This window comes from Dromiciops gliroides, chromosome 1 (assembly GCF_019393635.1).
Source record: "Dromiciops gliroides isolate mDroGli1 chromosome 1, mDroGli1.pri, whole genome shotgun sequence".
NCBI lineage: Eukaryota > Metazoa > Chordata > Mammalia > Microbiotheria > Microbiotheriidae > Dromiciops > Dromiciops gliroides.
The window spans coordinates 234,284,466-234,299,094 of NC_057861.1; the positions used below are offsets into that span (position 1 = coordinate 234,284,466).

Here is a 14,629-nt window from a genome sequence, read left to right on the forward strand (position 1 = left end):
ATGACCATCTTTGCAACTTCAAGCATCATTGGGGATCGGGACTGGAGAGGAACTGAAACTGTCTCACCATGGGGCCGTAGTAGCAGGTGGCCGTCCCCAGCTCTGTGGGTAATAGAACTACATTTCCCATGAGCTTGTGAAGCCGATAGCTCCCATCACGCTTCTGGATATTTCACAATAACTTACTCTGTACTATCCACATAACTAAAGGAGAAAAGGAACAGGGAGGGACAGTGCAACGTGGGCGGTGCGAAGATGGACGTTGCTCCAGCCAATCAACTCCAGGGAGCCCTTCTTCCCACCCTGTTTATAAGCTGGTCAAGTTCTGGACTTTCTTCTTCGCCTCCTCTCAGGGAGTTCTACTTCTTTTTCAGCGCGCAGCGAGACTAACTGAAGCAAAATGGTTGGGGGCCGCATCACTAGGCTGTCAGTCCACGACGTGCGTTTCCCAACCTCTCTTGGAGCTCACGGGTCGGATGCCATGGTAAGAGCGGAGGCTGCCGACTAAAATTCGTGCACTCTTCCCCCCATCCCTCCCCGGCCTGGCCCCCTGCGCGATCCCCGAGTCATTAACGAGATAAAGCCTAGGGCCGTCCGTATCCCCACGGGGAGGGTCGTCCCGGGATCTCGTCCTTCTTTCTACCCTGGATGGAGCGGCAGGAACGGGATGCAGGGCTTGGGCGCAGCGGCATTCCCTAAACCATACAACCTTTGCGATGGTTACGGTGACGTTTCTTTGCTAAAGTTGCCCAACTTTCGGGAACTTCTGGGCTCCCTACCCGTGTCCTACATCTCTGCTATACCTGCCTCACCAGGTAGTCGGGCGGTCAGCAAACCTCTCCCTAAGTATCTGCTGGTGCGGTGTGAGGGCCATGTTACTTGGGACAACTGTCAGCGAGTTCTTCCTCATATTGAGCTACAAGATGTGCCCCAGCTGGGCTTCCTTTGAAAAAAAAAATGTATTATCATCATATTTGACTATATCCAAACTAGGAATCTTCTAGCAATGCAAATCAACAACTGCAACTTACAGTTTAGAGAGTTGCTTGGGTACTAAAGGGTTAAGTGGCTTTCCCAGGTCTCACACAGCTGCCAGTAAGTGTCAGAGAGGAACTTGAACTTCCTAACTCTGTTGCCAACTCTCTACCCATGCCACCATGCTACTACCGCGATGAATAGAAAATAAAAGGGGGCGGAACGGGCCCTTACTAGAAAATTGATTTTTTTAAGTAGAAAAAAAGTGTGAAGGGCTGCCTCTAAGAATATTGATGTAGCGTTTTAACCTGGAAGGGATTTGGAAGGTCATTCAGTTCAGTTTCATTTTACTCTTTTTTTTTTTTTTTTGCGCGGGGCAATGAGGGTTAAGTGACTTGCCCAGGGTCACACAGCTAGTGTCAAGTGGCTGAGGGCAGATTTGAACTCAGGTCCTCCTGAATCCAGGGCCTGTACTTTATCCACTGCACCACCTACCTGCCCTCAGTTTCATTTTAAAGATGAGGAAATCGAATCTCAAAGATGGGTGACTTGTCCAAGATCCCACACCTAGTCTTCGACATTTCCCCAAATATACACGTGGTTTTTGTTGTTTGTTTGTTTGGGGTGGGGGCGATTTAAGATCAATAAAGGATTCAGGTCCTTCTTTTCCTAAATAGTTGGTTCAGATAGTTCTTGAGGCTTAGAGATAACTGTAGAACCCAGACAGTATTGAATAGTAGGATCCTTTCCAGCTCTGACGTTCTGTGACACTAAGGTCTAGTCCAAACCTTTCTGTCTGCTGATGAGAAAAGCCTGAGATATTTATGGGACTTGCCCAAGGTCACACAGGATTAAAAGATACAGAGGCAGAGGTGGTCTTGTTGCAGCAGCAGCTGCTGCTGGTGGTGGTGTTTTTTTGTGTTGGTTTTTTGTGTGTGTGTGTGTGTGTGTGTGAGGCAATTGGGGTTAAGTGACTTGCCCAGGGTCACACAGCTAGTGAGTGTTAAGTGTCTGAGGCTGGATTTGAACTCAGGTACTCCTGACTCCAGGGCTGGTGCTCTATGCACTGCACCACCTAGCTGCCCCTAGTTTTTTGGGGTTTTTTGGGTTTTTTTAGTGTGGTGGGTTTTTTTAATGATGTAGGTGATATATATATATATATATATATATATATATATATATATATATATATATATATATAGAGAGAGAGAGAGAGAGAGAGAGAGAGAGAGAGAGAGAGAGAGAGAGAGAGAGAGTGGAAAATAAGCTTGTAGATAGGGAGCAATGAAAGATGGAGAAGGCATATTATTGATGAGAAAAGATAAGCAAAAGAGGTTAGGATGGGTTATTATTAGTAGTAGTAAGTTGAATAGGAACAAAAGCTAAGTTTTCTTACTCCTACTCTGGAGGATAAAAAACACTCCTTTGCTCCCCCTTAAAATTTGACTTTAAAATCCCAGGTTTTCATAACTTTTTTCTTTAGAATGGGTATAGTGTTGTCAAAAGATAATTTTTCTCCTGTAATTTTTACAAGTTCTTAACCAAAATGCTGACATTTAAAATTTTTGAAATTAATTAACAGATTTCAGAGGGCACAATGTAAACAGCCCTATACGCAAGGTCAGAAAGTCTGGATTCTAGTGTCAGATTTGCAACAAATTTATGTAACCTTGGGTGTGAGGGAGCTGATCTAGTTGGCCTTTTGACTCTTAACACTCATTAATCCCATTACTAGAAGGAAGTTTCCTGAGTGACTTTGCCCACATATCTCTCACCAAATATGTTCATATAACATAGTATGTTCAACTATTCCCCAATCATGGGGACTCTTAACTAGTTCTTGCTAAAACAAAAAGATGTTGTACACATGAGTACCTTCCTCTTTTAAAAAATCTCTGTAGGGTATATGTCATGGTATTGCTAGATAAAGGGGAATACACGGTTTAGTGACTTTGGGGGTATAGTCCTATTTTGTTTTCCAGTATGGCTAGCCCTATTCACCTCACTACCAGTATCCTTAGTGTCTTTCCATAAAACCTCTAATAATTATCACTTTACTCTTTTGTCATCTTTGCCAATCTGATGGTTGTGAAGTCAGAGCTGATTTCATTTGCATTGATCTATCTTACTATTGGTGTTTTGAAGCATTTTTTTTTTCATATAGTTATTGATAGCTTGCCTCTCCACATGTTGAACAACCTGTTCAAATTATTTGGTCACATCTCTTGGTGAATGGCTCTTGTTCTTATATATCTGAATCAATTACCAATATATCTTACAGGATGCCATTGTCAGAGAAGTTTAATGCAAAACTAAATCCCTTTTAATTTTTTTTTTTTTGCTTTTTTGTTTTTGTTTTTGGTGAGGCAACTGGGGTTAAGTGACTTGCCCAGGGTCACACAGCTAGTTAAGTGTCAACTGTCTGAGGCTGGATTTGAATTCAGGTACTCCTGATTCCAGGGCTGGTGCTCTATCCACTGTGCCACCTAGCTGCTCCAAATACCTTTTAATCTTAAGGCATTGAATTTGCATGTGCAAAATTTTTTTTCAACTTTATGTAATCAAAGTTATCCATTTTCTCTCCTATAATCCTTTCTATTCTTTCTTTGGTCAATTCTTCCTATACCTATAGTTACGGAAGATATATCCTTTTCTGCTCCTCTAATCTGTTTAAGACATTTCCCTTTATATCTAAGCCATGTATCAATTTGGAACATATTGTGGTATATAGTGTGAGGTACCGATCTAAAACCAATTTCTGCCTTACTGCTTTCCAGTTTTCCTCGAAATTTTTGTTGAAATCCTCACCCTAGCCTTTAGGATCTTTGGGTTTATTGAATGCCATGGAATTATTATTATTATTATTATTGATGAGGCAATTGGGGTTAAGTGACTTGCCCAGGGTCACACAGCTAGTAAGTGTCAAGTGTCTGGGGCTGGATTTGAACTCAGGTCCTCCTGAATCCAGGGCCAGTGCTCTATCCACTACGCCACCTAGTTGCCCCCCCCCCCCCGTGGCATTATTTTTAAAAAATAATAAACATTTTATAGTTTTCAGTTCCAAATTTTATCCCTCCATCACTACCCTCCCTCCAAGAAGTAAGCAAACAGATATGGGTTATATTTTTGTACAAATAGGTCTTTTTCTCTTTTGGGAGATGTCTTTGGGATATAAACCTAGCAGTGGTGTTGCTGGATCAAAGGGTATGTACACTTTGGGCATAGGTCCAAATTCCTCTCCAGAATGGTTGGATCTTTTCACAACTCCACCAACTGTGGATTAGTGGCCTAGCTTTCCCACATCCCCTCCAACACCCAATATTTCCTGTTTTTACTAAATTTGCCACTCTGACAGGTATGAGGTGATACCTCAGAGTAGTTTTAATTTGCATTTCTCTTATCAATAGTGATCTAGAGCATTTTTTCATATAATTATAGATAGCTTTGATTTCTTTGTCTGAAAACTGCCTGTTCATATCCTTTGACCATTTATTAGTTGGGGAATGACTTGTATTTTTATAAATTTGACTCAATTCTCTATATAATTGAGAAATGAAGCCTTTATCAGAGATACTTGTTTCCAAAATTCTTTCACAGTTTTCTACTTCCCTTATAATCTTGGTTACATTAGATTTGTTTGTGCAAAACCTTTTTAATTTTATATAATCAAATGATCAATTTTACATTTTGTTTTGTTCTTTGTATCTTCTCTGGTCCTAAATTTTTTTTTTGAGGCAGTTGGGGTTAAGTGACTTGCCCAGGGGTCACACAGCTAGTAAGTGTTAAGTGTCTGAGGTTGGATTTGAACTCAGGTCCTCCTGAATCCAGGGCCAGTGCTCTATCCACTGCTCCACCTAGCTGCCCCTCTGGTCCTAAATTACTCCTCTGCTCATAAATCTGACAGATAAATGATTCTATGCACTCTTAATCTGATTATAGTATCATCCTTTATGTGTAAATCATGTACCCATTTTGACCTTATTGAATATGGTATGAGATGTTGTTCTATACCTAGTTTCTGTCATATTGTTTTCTAGTTTTCCCAGGAGTTTTTCTTCCAAAAGCTTGGATCTTTGGGTTTATCATTTACTATAGTGTAATTTCTACCCATCTTTTCCACTGATCCACGTCTCTATTTCTTAGCCAGTGTCAGATTGTTTTGATAATTAGTGCTTTATAATACAGTTTTGAGATCTGGTACTGCTAGACCACCTTCTTTTGTATTTTTTTTCAATGATTCCCTTAATGTCTTTGAGGTTTTGTTTTTCCAGATGAATTTTGTTTGTGGCATTATTTTATATTGTTTCTTGATCTTGTAAACTACTTGGTAGTACAGACTACTTCCTTCTTTATACTTCTGTCCCTAGTGCCTCACACAATGCCTTGCCCATTGTAGGTGCTTAAGATTTGTTGATTGAATGGTTGATATGAGAGCCTCACTTCTCATATATAAGTTTTGCTCAACTATCTCAGCTCTTCCTACTTAGGAAGGGATTTCAGAGGCTATCATAATCCAATCCCTTAATTTTATACATGAGAAGTGATTTATTTGTCCAAGATCAAAGAAGTAGTAATCATCACGCAATCAACAAGCATTTATTTTGGTTTTGTTTTGTTTTGTTTTGCAGGGCAATGAGGTTTAAGTGACTTTGCCCAGGGTCACACAGCTAGTTAAGTGTCAGGTGTCTGAGGCTGGATTTGAACTCAGGTCCTCCTGAATCCAGGGCCGGTGCTTTATCCACTGCGCCACCTAGCTGCTCCAACAAACATTTATTAAGTGGCTATTATGCCAGGCACTCGGGTGGTGAAGATACAAAGTCAAAAATCAAATATCCCTTGCTCACCAGGACTATCAGGAGAGACGACATATACATACATAAGTATGTATGAATTAGATGCATGTAGCCAGGGCATATTTATGAAGGACAGTGCTGTGCAGCTGCTGCTATTATCTGGTGATATTTTAATTGACCTGCCTTCCTCTGTATGTACTTTTGTCAGGCCCGTGGTCACTAAGCAGTGCAATATCAAATCACAGAAGCTTTTGTCAGCTTTCTCTACATAAGGAGCATCCCAGTCTTAGATAGCTTCTTATCTAGATTATTCCCTCCAGGGACCATAGGCTTTTAAAAGACATAATAGGCAGCCAGCCAAGCAGAACCTATAGTCATATAATCTTCCTTTAAACATACTTTAAACATCCCTGTTCTTCAAGAGCAATAATTCTGTCTCAGGCCTCTATTAGGATTTAGGATTAGAAATTCCTCTTTAATCTTCAAAATTTCCTCATTGCCAACCTCCACTCTTTTGAAATCATTTTCGGGATTTTCCTTAAGCAAACCACCAGTGGTTGGGTCCAAGTCTCCATGTTTTTTTTCTAATCCCCCAAGATCCATGGATCTACCATGGGAATGAAAGGGAAACAAGAATGAAAACCCTATTAGAGTAGTGAGGTATCTCTCTCTTCCTCCCAGACTTTGAGCTACTTTACAAGCATGAATTATCAGTCCACATTCCTTTCCACCATCACTAAGGCTAAACATTGTACCACCTCCCCTTCCCAATATGCTCTTGGGCTCTAAGTTGCCTTTTTATGGCTTCTTTCCCCTATCCTTGCTGTCCCAGAGTACATTTAATCTGATTTCAAAGTCCTACTCTAATACTTCACCCTGGTGCAGAAAGTGCTTTGGATTTGAGCCATGAACAAGTCCTGGCAGGTTCTACCTCTGCAGATGCTTTGAGGTGGCCCAAAGACCAGTTTGAATAGGCCAAAGTCACAAACTGTTTTTGATCAGGTGTGCTCAAGAAAAGTAGAGGGAATAACCACACTGGTGAAATTGGATTTATTTTTTAAAAATTGAATTGTGGTGCAGAGGAGAGTAAGTGTGTAAATTTTCCTGTTCATTGAATTTTGAGATTCAGTGTATCCTTTTATTGGAGAGCTAGGTCACCCAGTGGATAGACTACTGGTGCTAGAGTCAGGAAGACTCATCTTCCTGTAAAGAATTAATTGTTATTTCAGGTTTTTATGACCCCATCTTTTGGCTAGAATTTTAAAAAACCCTTGGTGCAGGCACCGGCCTGGGGCTCCGCAAATAGCACGGTGCTCTACCCCCTGGTTGTAGCCATTGCCATGGCTCTGGCACCTCACATCATCACCACTCGCTGATGCCTACATGGGCCTGGCAAAATTATAATGATTGGAAGCCTAGTGAGGGCAGTCATGTGACTGTCAGAGCGGCCAGCCAATTGGCTGGGGGCTGTGTGTTGTCAGCCTGGGGTTTGCTGGGAAGAAGGGAGGTTTTCCATCATTCTAGCTTGAAGCTGGAAGACAACAGGACACTGCTGTGTGTTCTCAGCTGATTCCTGGGCGGTGGTGTTGTTCAGGTTGTATAATTTCCCTTTCCCCATTTTATTTCCTTTCCCTTGATCCTACTGATCCTGTTTGTGTTTTTTAAAGTTTGTTCTTGTTAAATAAATCCTGCTCTGTTTTGAGGGAGGCTGCCGGTCTCCTTCCTTGCCCCAATATTTCAGCAAGCTGCCTAGCTAATACTCCCTAATTAAAAATTGGTCCCTGCATTCCTGAGTTCAAATCAAGCATAGACACTTAACCTGTTTGCCTCAGTTCCTCATCAGTAAATTGAGATGGAGAAAGAAATGGCAAACTTCTCCACTACTTTTGCCAAGAAAACTTCAACTAGGGTCACAGAGTCAGACACAACTGAAAACAACTGAACAGGTGACATTTAATAGCAATGTGCTGGGCCCTGCCTTACATAAAATCCTGAGAGAGTTAGACCTGTTGCTGAGAGATACCAAGTTTGTGTCTTTATAATTTTTTATAGTTTCATGACTTTTGGACTATAGGCCTGTTTGGGTTTTTCTTTTTCTTACAACATACCTGAAGGAGAGGTAAATGCAATTTATTATTCTCTTTTTCCAAACAAGAAGCCAAAGTTTCAGAGGATAAGTGACTTAGCCAGGGTCATACAGGTGTTAGACCTGGGATTCCAAGCCAAATCTCTTGATTCCATAGTTAGCTTTTTTTTTTCCTCACTCTACCATGCAGAGTTTTTTGTTTTTTTATGAACCATTAGCATTTAGAATAATATAATTTGAAGTACTGTATTTGACTCTGGGTTTAAACTGCCCAGGATTTCAGGGACTGGGCTGGTGGTAAAGTGAGTAGAGTGTTGAATTTAGAGTCAGGAAGACGTAAGTTAAAAAATCCTTCCTCACACATTTTATGACCCTGGTCAGGTCACTTAACCTCTATCAAACTTAATTTCCTCATCTGTAAAATAAGAGATAATAATGGCACCTCCTTCACAAGGTTGTGTGACTCTGAGATAACATAAGGAAAGTACTTGGCAAACCCAAAAGCATTAAATGGCCTTTGTATCTATTTGAATATGACCCCCTGGGCTGGATCCCATAGTACCAGAACTATTGCAAACCCATTTCTGTTTCTTTCCCTTCTTCAGACAGACACCACTTGTGTGTTCCTCCTCTGCTTAACAGTCTTCAGTGGCTCCTGGTTTTCTACCTTTTCAAATCTAATTTCTCTTGCCTAGTTTTCCCATCTTCTCTATCCAAACTTATTTTCGTTCCATACACTGTTCTTGTCAATTAGTTAGTTACCCTTTGGTCCCACAATGTTCTTCCTCTTGTTCCTCTTGTCTAGAGATGCCTGAAAGGTGGCTCAGTTTACCATCACAGAGATAACAATGGGGAGGGGGCTATTTACATTTATTCTAAGTCATTAAAACCTAAACCAGGAGGTTTGGGTTTGGGGCTGATATTGGCCATTCAGTGAAAGCCAGTCATTTGAGTTTTAAGATGGAGTCAAGTAGCTCCACATTGAAAACACTGTGGACTTCCAAAAGCCTGTCTTTTCACAGCTGTATTTCAAGAAATCAGAAATGAAAACTTCGAAGGACAAAAAGTAAATTGTACTGGGTTCAAGGCTAAAGCTAAGAGTTGTTTGGATTTGAACTTCTTTTTTTAATAAGGTCTCTTATATTTCTTGCTAGCACAATGAAGCCTAATTAAGCCTTCCATATATTTTGTTTGTTTGTTTTGCCAGCTAGTGAGGGTTAAGTGACTTGCCCAAGGTCACACAGCTAGTAAGTGTCAAGTGTCTGAGGCTGCATTTGAACTCAAGTCCTCCTGAATCCAGGGCAGGTGCTTTATCCACTAAGCCACCTAGCTGCCCTCTTCCATTTTTTTTATGTGGCTCCTTGAGTTACTTATTAATTTAATTTGCTTCTTCCAAGATTGTAGGATTCTAAGATCTGCAGTCATATAGATAGTATTACAAGGAGAAATGTGGCTCTTATGAAAAAAAAAATGTAACATTTTGAGAGGCTGCTGCAACATGTGGAACACACTGAGCCAGCATATATTTTTGAAAGGAAAATAAACATGTACTTACAGAAAAATGACACTGATTATAGGACATACAAGTTTTATACAAATTAGATCTTGGGGGAGAAAATGGCAATGTGTTTTTGGATCACTAGAGCATGGTCCTTACATCATTCATATCCTATGTCTTGTGCTATTTTTTAGCATTTTAGGTGTTAGTCTTTACTCTCTCTTTAGATGGTAATCTTAAGGCAGTAGTTCTTAAGCTTTTTGTATGTTATAGACCTCTTTAGTGGCCTGGTAAGGTCCATGAACCCCTTCCCAGAAGGTTTTCAAATGCATAACATAAAATACATAGGATTCAAAAGGAAGCCAATTATATTGGAATAGGTATCAAAATATTTACAAAACAAGTTCAAAGTTCAGAACTGCTTAAGGCCAGCTACCGTGTATATTACAACAGGACCTCTACCTTTACCCCGTTCACCTTTCCCATTTTCCTTGAATAGTGTTAAGCATACTTTATTGCCTAGTCAATGCTTGTTGGTTTTTTACTCATTAGTAATCAATGTACCAGCCCGTGGGGCAGCTAGATGGTGAAGTGGATAGAGTGCTGGACTTGGAATCAGGAGGACTCATCTTCCTGAGTTCAAATCCAGCCTCAGATAGTGACTATTGTGGCTCTGGGCAAAGTCACTTAGCCCTATTTGCCTCAGTTTCTTCATCTCTAAAATGAGCTGAAGAAGGAAGTGACAAACCACTCTAGCATCGTTGCCAAGAAAACCCCAATTGGTTTCACAAAGGGTTAGATGTGACTAAAAAGTACAACTAAACAACAAAGCACCAGTCTTTGGGGAATCGAATTGTATTAAAGCTTCAGCTCTCTGCCTATTTCCCTTCCTAACTGTACTTCTCCCTGTATAAACTTTGGTTCCAAGTAAAAACAGCTCGCATTTTCCTTCAGAGCTTTCCAAAGACGTTTGTACAGTGTGAAATTGTTTGTGTGGGGTTATGTGCTCAAAGAGCTGAGGTAGGAAATGGATATCCATCAGTCTGACATGAGAAAACACTCATGGGTGTAAAATCCACTGGAATGCCATTCTGTTTGTATTTTGTCTTTTGACAACTACGAACTGATCAATATAATATTCCCTCACAGTGTGGCTACTTTCTCCTTGGAAGAAGGTCATCCCCACCACCATCCTTATTAAAATGTTTTCATGAGTTTCTGTAGTAAAAAACCAACCAAACAAAAAAACCATCACTTGATGGCCAGCCACCCTCTGGTGATAAGTTTCTCATAATTAAATTGGGCTGGTCCTCAGATAATACTTCCTTGTCTGATATTTACACAAAGCCTTTGTCACTTTGTAAGACCCAAAAGAGGCAACGTTTCATTGGCACAACCTCTGCGTGGTTCCAGGTTAATCTGGAATGGAGAGATATCGTGGAAGACTCCGATGGAGGAATTTCATTCTTAACCTCTTTATTGTCGTTTGCTTCATCACCAACAATTTACTCAAATGAATCTGTTATTGTGCTAGCTCTTACTTATATTGCATATGACTTCCATTTACTTATGATTACCAACTTTTTTTATTTGGGGGGGGGTCTTGGAATGTTTCCAAGTAGCACACTGACCCGGACTATTCTGCTGCCTACGTAATAATAGAGACAGATGCAAAGGATGGACTCAAGGGATATGGAATCACCTTTACTTTGGGGAAAGGGACTGAAGTTGGTAAGTTGATTTTTTTTCTCCAGGTATAGAACTGTTATGTTTGGGCATCTTTCAGTTTTGTTCTTGTTTAACCATGTTTTGACATTCTTAGAGCTTGAAATAAAAGAAAGTAAAGAGATACCATTTGGGCCTTGTTTGTTTTTTAATATAAGTGGGATGATTTTTAAAGAAAGTTGGCCCTTCCCCTTCTTACCCACACACAAGTTGCTTCAAAACTGGCCTCCCCAGGCCTGTTTTCCCATTGTTTCCAATGAGGCTAACTTTAATATAATGTTAACCAGTCACTTGGTTTGAAATTAAGCTTAAGCAATAAAGTTTATCATTTTAATAGAGGTGGCTTAATGGATAGAGTGCAGGACTTGGAACCAGGAAGACTTAAGTTCAAATCCTGCCTCACACCTATACCAGCTGTATGGCCCATGGCAAGTCACTTAACTTCTGTCTGCCTCAGTTTCCTCATCTGTAAAGTAGGGTAATAATAGTACCTACCTTATGATGATTAAATGAAATAATATTTATAAAGTTCTTTGGAAACCTTAAAGCATTATATAAATGCTAGCTATTGTTGTTGTAAAGGCATTTACTTTCTTTTAAAACTATTTCATACCAGAATATGGGTTCAAGTCCACTGATATTGGGATTTATCCTCAGAATCTTAGACCTGGAATTTCCTCATCTTCCAATTAAAGGGGTTAGGCTAAAATCACCTTTTCATCAGTACTTTCGAACTCTTAAGAAATAACTACAGGTGCAGCTAGATGGCACAGTGGATAGAGCACCAGCCCTGGATTCAGGAGGACCTGAGTTCAAATGTGGCCTCAGACACTTAACACTTACTAGCTGTGTGACCCTGGGCAAGTCACTTAACCCCAATTGCCTCACCAAAAAAAAGAAAAGAAAAGAAATAACTACAGGTCTTTCTAGAAAGTAAAGTAGATTGTATCCTACCTCAGTTCTCTCTACTGAAGCCTCTGTTTCTTACATCTAGGGCATATCTTAGTCCATCAAAGAGTGAATGTCATTTGAGGAACAAGACCCCTTTATAGAGTAGTATTGTAGAAGCATAGAATGCTTAGGCCAGAAGGGATCCTTGCATCCTCCCATGCCTCTCATCTTCCAAATGAGGAAACTAAGTCACCAAGTGGTTATTGAGTGGTGGAGCTGGGCAGAACCCCAGGTCTCCTCACCTACACCCCAGGACTCTTTCCATTCAGACCAAGTTGTTAGGAAGGAATGAACAATTGACCACAGTATCTGGTATGTCTGTTAATGGCCTGACACTGTAAATGCAGTTTCCAAAGTGAGCTGACTTGAAACCACAGAGCAATAAATGGGGTTAACCTCATACAAAATTCTAAAGTCCTGTGTCCTTTTTCTCCTTAATCCCTAATTCCCTAGTCCTTTCTTCCCGTCCCCCCCCCCCCTTAAAATCTGCTTTCAGGAAAGCATATGACATCAGAGGGTTTTTGAACTGAAAGGATAGCCAGATAACCACATGAAAGACTAGACCTCAGTCTTTCAATTGGCAGCATTTATTAAGTGTCTACTGTATTCCAGACACTACTGACAGACCCTGAGGATACAAAGAAAGAAACTGTCCCCATGGGAAGGGAACTTACTTTCTAATGAGGAAGATAACAAGTACAGAGAGCAAAAATATGAAGTGAATAAATCCAAGTGTATACAAAGTAGTTTAATAAAGGGAGTTTGGGGAAAAAGATGCCCAAGCTGCTTCTCTGAGGAAGAGAAGGATTCAGTTGTGAGTCAGAAGTAAGGAAGGAGCCCTTTGAGCTCTTGAAAGGGCCAACTCAGCTCATTTGCAAATCTAGGGTTGCATTTATTTAGTTCAATCAAATATATTGTACAAGGTTAGATTAACCTTTTTTTATTTGTTTGTTTCTTGGATACCATTATTATCTGGTAAAGCCTAGGGTTCTTTTCCCACCATAATGTTTTGAAATGCATAAAATAAGATATAGATAGATAGGTAGGTAGATAGGTACATAGGTAGATAGATCTATCTGTATATATGGTTACAAAAGGAACTAACTATATTAAAATACATTTATCAAAATATTTTTAAAAAATAAATTCATGCACCTCAGGTTAGGACCATTGTTTTAATTCTTGTGTTTGTTTTAAGAACAAGAATACCTTGTAGGAGCCTTTTCTTTTTTTTAAAGGCTATGGAAGTTAAGTGACTTGCCCAGGGTCACACAGCTTATAAGTGTCTGAAGCTGGGGGCAACTAAGTGGTACAGTGGATAAAGCACTGGCCCTGGATTCAGGAGGACCTGAGTTCAAATTCTGCCTCAGACACTTGATACTTACTAGCTGTGTGACCCTGGGCAAATCACTTAACTCTCATTGCACTTCAAAAAAAAAAAAAAGTATCTGAAGCTGCATTTGATTTCAGGTCCTCTGGACTCCAGGACTCTGGACTCTTTTCTTATATTCACTCTGGGTATGCTACATATCTCACATAATAATTGACTCAGGTGCTTTAAAGTCTACAAAGAGTGCTTTGCATTTATTATCTGAACTTTGTTACAACCTTGTAAGATATGTACCATAGATATTGCCCCTGTTTTACACATGAAGAAGCTGAGGCTCAGATCATAGGATTATAATGTTGGAAGGGATATTAAAAGCTATACAGTCATTTCATTTTACAGATGAGGAAACTGAGGCTCAGAGAGGTTAAGTAACTTGCCCAAGGTCACAAAGTTAGTCATGTCATAAGGCAGGATTTGAACCCAGATCATCTTGACTCCAAGCCCAGCGCTCTATCTTCTGTGCCATTTTGATCCGATAATTTGATATCATTCTATTCACTTTAATTAAAGTATTTATTTCATATTGATTCCATTCTCTGCATCTCCTTAGGACTGTTTGTTTTAAGTAGGATTTGGCTTTATTTCCTTGCTAATGTTGGAAGATGGTGTTCATAAACAAATATGTCTTCAAGCTCTGCTTTTAGTTAAAAGTGGTAGAATATCTGGTGTTTATAACTCCATCCTTCAACATGAATGATTTCCTCTTGGAAATCATTTAATACTAGTAAATCTAGTGTTCACTTCTGGGATCTTTTTGAAATGTCTTAGGCATTGGCCTTTTGTGTGTTTTTATCATTAGTAGAATGGTTGAATTTAAAGTAATATTTTTTTTAAACTTGGCATATTGAAAATACTAATTAAATACATCATGTCTTTGGGTGACTCAGTGTTATGAATCCTTAGTGAAATGTTTTGGATTATACATATAAACATATTAAGCTTCTCAATGCCACTTGCCCTAGCTTATGGAGCTAATTTTTTTTTTTTTGGTGAGGCAATTGGGGTTAAGTGACTTTCCCAGGGTCACACAGCTAGTAAGTGTCAAGTGTCTGAGGTCACATTTGAACTCAGGTCCTCCTGAATTCAGGGCTGGTGCTCTATCCACTGTGCCACCTAGCTGCCCCATTATGGAGCTAATTTTAATAATTTTACAGATTTCTGATCCTAAATATCACAACAGCCGTTATGAATGATGTTACGCACTGCCAGGA

The 14,629-nt window shown here is 39.8% G+C and overlaps 1 protein-coding gene across 2 annotated transcripts in view; it reads left to right on the plus strand.

Annotated features, from left to right (window-relative positions):
* Positions 1–279: 279 nt before the first annotated feature.
* Positions 280–14,629, plus strand: part of ENOSF1 (enolase superfamily member 1) — a 58,673-nt gene continuing 44,323 nt past the window's right edge. The window contains exons 1-2 of one of the 2 annotated variants that reach the window (XM_043979213.1): positions 280–484; positions 10,975–11,083. In XM_043979213.1, coding sequence (XP_043835148.1) covers positions 401–484; positions 10,975–11,083 — 193 coding nt within the window. In that variant the 5' untranslated portion in view covers positions 280–400. The remainder of the gene's footprint in view (positions 485–10,974; positions 11,084–14,629) is intronic. The other variant, XM_043979214.1, reaches the window with a different exon arrangement.